This window comes from Oryza glaberrima, chromosome 1 (assembly GCF_000147395.1).
Source record: "Oryza glaberrima chromosome 1, OglaRS2, whole genome shotgun sequence".
In the NCBI taxonomy this organism is placed as follows: domain Eukaryota; kingdom Viridiplantae; phylum Streptophyta; class Magnoliopsida; order Poales; family Poaceae; genus Oryza; species Oryza glaberrima.
Genome location: NC_068326.1, coordinates 22,208,453 through 22,219,588, shown reverse-complemented (window position 1 = coordinate 22,219,588; position 11,136 = coordinate 22,208,453). Strand labels below are relative to the sequence as shown.

The 11,136-nt window shown below is 45.3% G+C and overlaps 1 protein-coding gene across 1 annotated transcript; it reads left to right on the top strand.

Annotated features, from left to right (window-relative positions):
• Nucleotides 1-1,795: 1,795 nt before the first annotated feature.
• On the top strand, nucleotides 1,796-4,153 carry LOC127770940 (ABC transporter G family member 10). The gene has a single exon (XM_052296710.1). The coding sequence runs from the start codon at nucleotides 1,967-1,969 to the stop codon at nucleotides 3,806-3,808; it is 1,842 nt and encodes a 613-aa protein (XP_052152670.1). The 5' UTR covers nucleotides 1,796-1,966; the 3' UTR covers nucleotides 3,809-4,153.
• The last annotated feature ends 6,983 nt before the right edge of the window (nucleotides 4,154-11,136 follow it).

Sequence of the window (11,136 nt, the reverse complement as noted above, 5' to 3'; positions counted from 1 at the left end):
CTGCAGGTTGACGATGACATGATCAAAACGAAAGGGCCAATTTTCCTGGAGATGACTACAGTACAAATACGGACGACAATAAGAAAGGGAAATCTCCCCAGGAAATTTTAAAAAAGGAACATGGAGGAGGAGAAAGTAGAAACCTGAGTAATGCCTTGTTTATGTAATATAATGTATGGGGATGAGTAACAGGTACAACTAATAAATTCATGGTCCACACAAGCTTAATTTTGGACTTATGCATCTACTATTATTTATGTTAGTTATATAAGTGTTAAAAAACAGTCCACATAATAATATCTACGAGTTGCTCTGTTGACTTTTAGAGGACGTTTTTTTTTTTTTTGAAATTGTTCTTCAAGAATGAAGTTTGATAATTAATTTCCCATAAAATGTATTTTTAATGGATATAGACTACATTGTGTGAAAGCACTTTGAAGTATAAATCTATCGGTGCAGGTCTATGCACTAAACACATTTGTAATTGAGCTATTTGTCGATCAAAATCCACAGAGTTTGACTTTTCAAAATTAAAATGTCTTAACAAAATTCAATACAGGGAGAATATATATTAGAAAAATATTGAGAGCATTATATATCGTATTGAAGCACAGTGGCAGTCGTTTTACTTTTATAGAGAAAAACCGACACATGGATATATACCACGGCCATTGGTAAGTGTAGGCTAATCTCACACGTTATTTTTGTTCTATGATAGTGTATATCCATTCCCGGGTACTTGTCACCACATACTATTTATACTCAAATTTTGACCACAACTATTCTAGCAGCTAAATTGTAAATATTTGAAATTATACCATAGTATTGAAGCATGTTGCATGCTAAATATATAATCATCTAACTTCCACGCATAAAATTTGACATTTGAGAAATATTTGAGAACGAAGCGAACATTAGAGTGCGGTGAAAACGACTTGTAAGAAAAAGTATGGTAAAAAGACCTGGTTCAATCCTATGTCCTAAGTACCATGTTAATGAGAGAAGAATATACGGTTTGACACATGTGGAAATTTTAAAAGTATGGCGGGGGATTAAATTATAATGGTGTAAATTAAAACAAAAGACACATGTGGAAATACAATTTAGAAAAAAAAGGTGATACTGTTTAAAAAATAATCTTGACTATACACCTAGACAATATAATTAATAAATATACCATAGAGGAGTTCATGTCAAAACAACGCATCAACAATGGAATTTTTGTTTGGATTATTGGAAGATAAAGATAGAACTAGTAGTTTGCTCACTGGATAAATTCCAAAGTAAATAAAATACTTTTGATTCTTGAAATACAAATATACTTTAAATCAAAACCAGCTGCCCAAACGTTGGCCACTAAAAGCTGAAGCAAATAGCATACCCTTCCATTTGGCAAACGTCCAGATCATGATCTGATTATTAGCCTATAGGCAACCAATTGAACCAAAGATGCCCCGTAATATCACCCCCTAATTCTCAGATCGAGCACCGGGACGACACTTAACTGACGTAATCGGTAGAAAAATAAACTATTACAACTATAGCAACCCAACTAACTACAAACACAGGTGAGGTGATCACCGGCATGAGAAATTTGAAATGGAAAATAAAAATAGTGCCATGTGTTGATCCGTCCCAGTACACCAATTTCAGAAGCTTGGGTGTTATGCCCCCAAATCGTCACTTCCCCCTGATTCACAAGCAAGCCCCAAATCATCAGTGTGTGACAGAAAGAAAAACCCCCCTTAAAAACGTCCGTGCGGTGGGCGTAGGTTAAGAGAGACCGTGCGCGCGCGAAATCTCTCACACGCCCACAGCTCAAACGCGCGCGCGAGAGGAGGGGAGGGGTTTGGTTTGCTTGGACACTTTGGTTTGGTCGGGTAGCTCACCTCACTCTCATCCGACCAGCGACTCTCTCCCTCCTCCTCGCTTGCACACTTCGTACTCTCTCTAGTCCCCCGCATACATGTCGTCCGCGGCCGTGGCGTCTCCGAGGGAGACGGTGTCGCCGCCCATGTCGCTGGGGAAGGTTGGTGTCGCCGTCGTCGGCGGCGGGAGGAGGAGGTCGAGGTACCGCCTCGAGACGAGGGGGTTGTCGTACGTGCTCCCGGCGAGGGGGGCGGCGGCGAGGTTGTTTCTTGGAGGCGGTGGGGAGGAGAGGTTGCTGCTGAGGGGCGTGACGTGCGAGGCGCCGCCCGGGGAGGTGGTGGCGATCGTCGGGCCGAGCGGGGCCGGGAAGACGACGCTGCTGTCCGTGCTGGCCGGGTCGGCCGACCCGGCGAGGGTGGTCGCCGGCGAGGTGCTGGTGAACGGGCGCGCCATGGACGCTGCGAGGTTCCGGCGGGTGTCCGGGCACGTCCCGCAGGACGACGCGCTGTTCCCGATGCTCACCGTGGAGGAGTCGCTGGTGTACAGCGCGCGGCTGAGGCTGCGCGGGGCGGGCGGCGGGAATGGCGGGGCGGCGGTGGCGAGGGCGAGGGAGCTGATGGCGGAGCTCGGGCTGCGGCACGTGGCCGGGTCGAGGGTGGGGAGGGTGTCCGGCGGCGAGCGGCGGCGGGTGTCGATCGGCGTCGACCTCGTGCACGACCCGGCCGTGCTGCTGCTCGACGAGCCCACCTCGGGCCTCGACTCCGGCTCCGCGCTCCACATTGTCAAGATGCTCAGGGACATGGCCGCCGCGCACGGCAAGACCGTCGTGCTCACCATCCACCAGCCCGGGTTCCGCATCCTCGAGCTGCTCGACCGCGTCGTCCTCCTCGCCGACGGCGCCGTCCGCCACCACGGCTCCCTCGGCTTCCTCGAGGCTCGCCTCGCCGCCTCCGGCCACGGCATCCCTCCCCACGTCAACGTCCTCGAGTACGCCATGGAGTGCATCGACTCCCTCAAGCCCGACGTCACCACGGCGGACGCGAGCCACGCGGACGCCGCGTCGGGGTCGTCACGGCGGCGCGCGAGCTCCGCGCCGTACGCGAACTCGGCGGCGGCGGAGGTGTGCATCCTGTCGGCGCGGTTCGCGAAGACGGTGCTGCGGACGCCGCAGCTGTTCGCGGCGCGGATGGCGCAGTCGCTCCTCGCCGGCGCGTTCCTCGGCACCGTCTTCCTGGGCGCCGGCGACCTCCAGTCGAGGCTGGGCTTCTTCGCCTTCACCCTCACCTACGTCCTCTCCTCCACCACCGAGGGCCTCCCAGTGTTCCTCCAGGAGCGGCGCATCCTGGAGCGCGAGACGTCCCGCGGCGCGCACCGCGTCGCCTCCTACGTCGCCTCCAACGCCGCCGTGTTCCTCCCGCTCCTCCTCGCGTCGGCGCTGCTGTACGCCGCGCCGGTGTACTGGCTCGCCGGCCTCGCCAGGGAGCCCGGCCGGTTCGCCTACTTCTCCCTCGTCGTCTGGCTCGTCATGCTCACCGCCAACTCGTTCGTCGCGTGCTTCAGCGCGCTGGCGCCCAGCTACATCGTCGCCAACTCCCTCATCGCGGGCCTCATCGGCTGCTTCTTCCTCTTCTCCGGCTACTTCGTGGCGAGCAAGAACATCCCCAGGTACTGGGTGTTCATGCACTACGCCAGCCTGTTCAAGTACCCGTTCGAGGCGTTCCTCGTCAACGAGTACGGCGGCGCGCGCGGCGGCGCCGAGTGCCTCGCCGAGGTCGGCGGGGGGCTCTGCGTGCTCGACGGCGCCACGCTGCTGCGGCAGCAGGGGATGCGGGCGAGCATGCGGTGGAGCAACGTCGCCGTCATGCTCGGCTTCGTCGTCGGCTACAGGCTGCTCTGCTTCGTCTTCCTCTGGTTCAGATGCCACCGCATGAGGAGGTGAAGCGCGCCAAAAAAAAATGCAAATAGTAATTGCTCAACCTGAATTCGACATTTTTTTTCTTCTCTTTTTTTGCTGTGCTTTTTTTTTCTCTGAGACATTTTCATCTTGGGTTCGAGTAGGATAATACGAATATATATATATATGTAATTAAATTGTATGTATGGGAGATATTGATCAAATTCTGGTGGAATTGGATGTTCTTATGTATGAAAAATTGGGAGAAATAATTTGATGGTCAGGTGGTTTTTTGTTTGCTTGTTACTTTATGATTGTGTTTTTCAAGTATTATTAATTTATTTATCATTGCCCTTTTTGTTTGTGTCCTTTTCCAAGTATAGGGAAGAAACTGTCGCATTCGTGTTAGATTTGCCATTTTGATGGTCTCTTCTAGAGGTAGATGGGAAAAGCAAGATTAAGATGCTAATCATATGAGGTGAGACAGTGATGACAAAGGTCAAAGTACATGCAGCAGGTTGGAGGCATGCCTAATTTGCACCTGTTTTATTGAAACAAAAAGGGTAGCTCTGCTAGAAAATCAAGTGCTAATCAATTGTCAGGACGCAGCCATTTTCCTGTTTCTTACCCAAAAATCTTCCATTTCTGCATTCAAAACAAAATAAGCTAATCATATTGTATTCGTTAAGTGGAGGAAATGAATAATGTACTCCTATCAAGGTTTGAGATTCTTGATGTCTTGAGATGTTCTTTTTTTTTTTCAGCTGACGAATTGTTTTCAACTGGGTTTAGTTTTGTGAAGTTGAATTTTGCTCGGTACAATGAAGAACAAGGTGGTGGAAGCTAAAAGCGATGTATGCATAATACGCAACTCCACATTTTATGATAGAGCAACCTTTTAACATAGTACAGCTTTACAAGTTTTACCAAACCTTTGTTAACTTGCACACTCGAATTTAATTACCTTTTGTCCCTACCGTTCCACCAACTACTTTTCTCCCCCACAATCTAAAACCTCATAGCTGGCAATCTAGCATTTTTTTTAACATTATGGATGTAAGCCAACAATTTGACTTAAATTAGATCCATCTACTCCTCCCGATCATGGTAATATGTCATTTAAATATGAAACATTGGTACAATCTTCGAAATTAATTGTAACCATCAATTTCCTATAAAATGTATTTCAAAAATCCATAAAATTACAATATTGTAAGAGTGTATATTTTGAGAAATATATGACCGTATGAGCTTCATGTATCAAATCAAAATATTTTAAGAGAAATATAAGAAATGTTATTGATAAACGTCCAATTCTAAGAAATGCTATCGATAAGTACGAGTTTCATGAAATGCCATCATTCAAGCGACTATGATCTAGAAATATCATCGTTAAGTGCTATAGAATGAACAGTGTATTTAACAATGTGGAATAGACGGAACCCTAACGATGATGATATCTTCGGGACAAAATCGATTGTACTATAACATTTTATGAAACTCACACTCGTCGATACAACTCTTAGATTTGGGTGTTTGTCAATGGCAATTTTTAGATTTTTCTCATGTTTTAAACGATAATTGCTGTCAAATTTTAAAGTTTAACTAAAAACATACAAACGACACGTTCTCAAGGCTAGTGAAAGTAGCTCTTGTGAATCTCAAAGAATTTTCATTCCGAGATACATACGAGAGCCAACAGCCCAATATTAACCAAATAAAAAGGAGGTGTCACTGATGTAGTGATAAAGTTGTATGTAGGTGATTATAGCTTCGTTTATTATTGTTTAAATCTGGATGCTCATAAATATTACGCACATACCGGTGAAGTTTTATTAGAATTTTAGTGATACTAGGTAGTTGCCATAGGTCTCCATCTCTATAAGCGTGTATTACTATATTATGAATGTATTCGTGGGTGCGTGAGTATGGTGTTACGTCTAGTGGTGTGTACGTGCATATGTTTCTTTTGCGCGATCTATGTATTCTATATCGTTGAAATAAAAAACTAAATATGCATTAAGCCACACCACCTAAAAAATCTTGACCTTTGGATCATCAATTAGAGAGCTAGGAGGAATAAGATGATGTGAAACTAAAGAGTTATAAAAGAGTTATAAAGACATTTAGTTCTCTTCGGTTAACATTCATTTTATTGTTGTAATTACGGTACGTTCGTGTAGCTTCAACTTTCAATTGAAAAACTATTGGGCATATAAGTGAAGAGCTTTAAGCCATTTATGGTGCTATTCATTGGTAGTAGAAAGAAATATTAACTATTGACCTTATTTGATCGAAGAGTTTAGATCTATATATATCACCTTAGTTAGAAGTAATAGAAACATAAAGAAACATCATTGTTAAAAAAAGTGTGGAGAGGCATAATCATCATTTAGCAGTGACTAAACATTTTTCCATATTTTTTTAGGCTTTTTCGATGGAATATGAGCGATGCTAGGGTAATGGATTACCACATATCGATCTAGCTGAAAAAATAAACATAAACAACATACTTATCCTTAATCATTGAACTAATAAATTACTGATTTACCTTTATAGTATTATATTACCAGTAGAGAGCACAGTAGCATCGCTCATATTTCTGTTCTTTTGTATATTTTCTATGGCTCGTGTATCTTCAAAAATCATTTATCTTTACATAGTAGCAAAGCACAACATACCATCTATCGAAAAGGAAAAAATAAAACATCAACCAGCTGGGAGGCTTTTGATTGACGCTGGCCAAAAGCACAATCTCTTTTTTTCCTCTCTGAAGCAGCAGAAAGTGAAAGGATTCAGAAAACACACCTTATTGTGTCGTGGGCATGGTGGGGCTGTACCGCACATGTCACACCGTCACCGCAAATGGCATGACCACGTTGAGCTTAAAATTTTGCTACACCAAACATGTCTGCATAAAGCTTTCCAAAACAAATTTTATTCCAAACAGTAATTCATGGAGCTAAATTCATACATTTTGACTTTTGAGTATCCCGTTCCAGTATTTACAAACTACAGGAACATGACAAGATTTTTGTAATCACAAACATACATACGCGTGCTATACTGCATGGGTGGCATGCACTGACATCGATCTCACTCTCGTATTCCCATCCATCCCGAGAAAATGGAAGCATAAACTTCACGTGTAACGTAAAACTAGAAACTACTGTTGAATAAAGAGTACTACCTCCGCCCCAAAATAAGTGCGGCCGTGGATATCCATGCCCAACGTTTGACCGTCCGTCTTATTTAAAAAATTTGTGAAAATATTGAAAATATTTAGTCACACATAAAGTACTATTCATGTTTTATCATCTAATAGCAATAAAAATACTGATCATCAAAAGTTTTCAAATAAGACGAACGGTATATTGAACGTGAATAGTACAAAACTGTATTTATTTTAGGACGAAGGGAATAGATGTTTAAGATTTATCTACATCATGTTTTATCACGAGTAAAAATTTTATTTATTATGATGTGGATAATTTTTAGATGTCTTTTTTTTTAATTCAATGGTCCTTTACATGTTTGCGCTAGCTACTTACGCTATACATATTTCTCCATGCATCTCGACCATCCGGTGCACCGTGCACAGCGTACATCCCAAACATAAGCAGCAGCATCTCTTTTCTTTTTTTTTTTTTTGAAGCAGATCAAATTTTCAAGCAGCATCTCATCAGTGCGCGGCAGCAAGAGAGAACGCGGGGTGCTGCTAACTCGCCGGCTAAAATGTGACCCCGGGTCTCCTGTGAGATACTTTATTCGTTTCAAAATGGTTGACGCCGTTAATTTTTTAAGTACGTGTTTGATCATTTGTCTTATTAAAAAAATTAAGTAATTATTTATTCTTTTCATATCGTTTGATTTATTGTTAAATATACTTTCATGTACACATATAGTTTTACATATTTCACAATTTTTTTTAATAAGATGAACGGTCAAACATGTGCTAAAAAGTCAACAGTATCAAAACATTTTAAAACGGAGGCCGTCGCCCGTCGCCATCGTCGTCGCGATGAAGAATGCGGCGCCGTTGGCTTTGCGGCGGTTGCCCGCCACTACGGCGTGCAAGCATGCATGCAGGCTGGTCGATCGATCGCCCGGCACGCGCGGCGGCGGTGCGCAACAGAAGTAATGCTCCATGCCATGCATGATGCATCGATCCTCTGTACATCATCATCCAGCAGCTAGGATTGCATTCAGAGCGTGGATGAGTGGATCGAATCTCCGAAATGGAACGGGCAGGAGGGGTCCGATGAGGTCGGCGACGATGCATGTTGCTGTCGATCGAGCTAATTTTAGCCGATAATTCCATTGGCCAAACTCCTTGTCTGCACAACCAATGAGCGATCAGTCATCAGTTGGCTGTGTTCGTTTTGGTGTATGGCTCTATATCGTTGCGATCAGATCGATCAAATGATGGATGATGTGAGGAGGAGGGAAAAAAATGGAAAAGGGACCCGAGTCGCTGTCGATATACACCATTATCGATCTATATCTATATCCATAGATCGGCGATGATATCGATCCACCATTGGCTAGCTAGCTCCTTTAAACTTGCATTGCGTTGTACGCTTAAATTACCCGTTTGGTTTCCAACCCAATTATGATGGGAGCAGAATAGCCGATCTGCCTCCCTCTGCTGGTGCGTTGCACACACGAAGGTCAAAAGTTTTGAGCCAGATAAATTGACGGAGATTACGCTGCGTGCGCACTGGCGCGAAAAAAAGAACAGATTGGCCAGAGTGCCAGCCCCAGATAAATAATGGCGCGCTTTTGCGCTTTTTGTTGTGAATGTGATCTATCGAGAGCGAGAAGAAAAGGCGCTTCGCCATTGTAGTCGGCTGAGTGGTGTCTCACACACAATGCTTTCATGTTTCATCAACAACTCGGAGGACATCCGTGTGTGATGAGCAAGATTTATTGATATTCCTTTTTTCTAATTAAAGTATGTTGATCAACTGTAGACTTAACCTGCTATTATTGCACCGTTCCACCTTTACTGTACATCCACCTCAGCATTAGTCACGCTCCATATGATAAATTAAATATTTATAAATATGAAATTAAGAAATATTAGCTCCGAATGGTTCAAGCAACACAATAAGAAAATATTTTTTTTAAAAAAAATAATTTAAGAGACTTGAAGCAAATAATCCGTGATGATAATTTTGTGTAGTAGCTAATTAAAAAGAATGAGGTCGACGAGTGAAATGAGCAACTATAATGTTGTACTCGGTGGGTGTCAATGGGTGTAAAATGAGGATGCGCCATCGGAGAAAATTAATTATTTGTCACTATTGGATTTAACAAATCTTCAAATATTCCTCTCTTAATTTTGTCATAACAAAACTGCCAATAGGTAGAGTTGATTTTTTTAACTATTTGCGAATTTTGCATGTGCAGCTTACCAACGTGAAAAATCAATGTGGGATCCACAAGTTAGCTCTCTCCTTCCCTAAAATCACCCCCACCAGCCACACAAGGTAGAGAGGGCAGCAGTGGTGGAGGCTTGACCCAAAGACAGTTGCTAACTCAGTAGGCGTAGGTAGTGGTGTGGCGAGGGAGATAAGGGTGGTGGTTGTTGGGGGGGGGGGGGGGGGAGATTTACTCAGGCCATCTTAGTGGGAGCAATGAAGCGAGGGAGCCCATGATGCTGGCGATCTCCACATCCCAGCCAGGGACCCGTTGTAGTAGTCTCTAGATGACGGGGCAATAGGGAGCAGGTTAGGGGGTCAGCTTCGTGCAAAGGAGGCCCGACGTGGAGGTAGGGGCCTCCCATTCCGCGATCTGGCAGATGACAATGCAAGGCCACCCTTGAGCAGCGAGCTTGGGAGGCCTTTTCATGTCCCAACAGAGATGATTAGGGCTTTGAGTGAAGATCTATGTGGCACGTCGTGAATAACAGAGGAAGCCAGAGGCAGAGCATGAGAGGCTACAACGGTGGTTAGGGAATGTGGGATGGAGCGGGTGACGTTGACCCAGATCCAAGGACGGTAAGACATTATCTTTCTATTGGTAATTTGATAAGTTTAAAATTGAGGGTCACTTAGAAAGTTGCTAAATTTTGATAGTGACATATAGTTAAATTTCCCTTGTCAGCAAAGCTAAGTTGCCCATCGTCAACATCAGAAAATTTGTAAATGGATTAATTATAAATAACTACAGAAAGATAAAGTTTTGAAAAAAAAAGAAAGAGGAAGGTATACTTTTTTTTTAGAAAATTATAAATTTGCCACTGGTTTGAATCGGTATTATAAAACTGATATAAAAAATTAAAAAATATTACTAAAACTGTCATTCGAGTGGCAATGCCTTTTTTTTAAGAGAAAAGGAGGAATAAGGGATCGAGACAAATTACATTTCTTGGCCTCTTGGGCCTTTTCGGCTTTCCCCTCCCATGGTCTTGAGACTTGAGAGGAGAGGGCAAGCGAGGTTGGGCCGGAAGTATTCACACCAGTTTTGGCCCGTTCCAGCTAGGAAAAAAAGGAAAAAGTACACCGAAGGTCCCTCAACTTATCATCGGGATAAAAACGTCCTTGAACCGCAAAACCAGATATACGAGGTCCCTTAAATATACAAAACCGGTCACCCAAGGTCCTTCGGTGGTTTTGACTCCGGTTTTAGTCTACATGGCGGCTGAGTCAGCGTGGGACCCACGTGGGTCCCACATGTCAGGTGTCCACGTCATCTCTCTTTACTCTCTTATCTTTCCCTTCCTCCCCTCTTTCTCTCTCTCGGGCAGGGCCGATGGTGAGCAGGTTGAGCAGCGGCACTGCGACGGTGGTCGGCGGCGACGGCGGCTGCCGCCGCGCACACCACGCCTACCTCGCCGCTGCCGCCACGAGGCCCGAGGCCCCCATCGCGTCGTCCCCCAATGCCAGGCTCCGCCGCCTCATCACCCGCGACAACCTCGCCGAGGCCACGCGCCTCGTCGACCGCTCACGCGGGGAGGCACCCGACACCGCCGTCGTGAAGACCAACGCCGGCGAAGTCCATGAGCCGAAGCACCAGGCGCACACAGCCATGGACAGCATTGAAGTGGTGAGTGCACTTATCGGCCAGTACTATGACTGGCTGGTGCTGGTGCTGCGGAGAGGCGGCGTCGGCGGGAGAGAGCGGTGTACCACGAGCTCCAACACCAGCTCATTGTAGTACTGGCCGATAAGTACGCTCACCACTTCAACGCCGTCCATGGCTGTGTGCACGGCCACCGCCGCCGTCGCAGTGCCGCTGCTCAACCCGTTCACCATCGGCCCTGCCTGCGAGAGAGAGAGAGAGAGAGAGAGAGAGAGCAGAGAGGGGAGAAAGGGAAAGAGAAGAGAGGAAAGAGAGATGACGTGGACACCTGACATGTGGGACCCACG

Coding starts and splice junctions, on each gene's coding strand:
- LOC127770940 (XM_052296710.1), top strand. CDS start 1,967: ATGTCGTCCGCGGCCGTGGCGTCTCCGAGGGAGACGGTGTCGCCGCCC.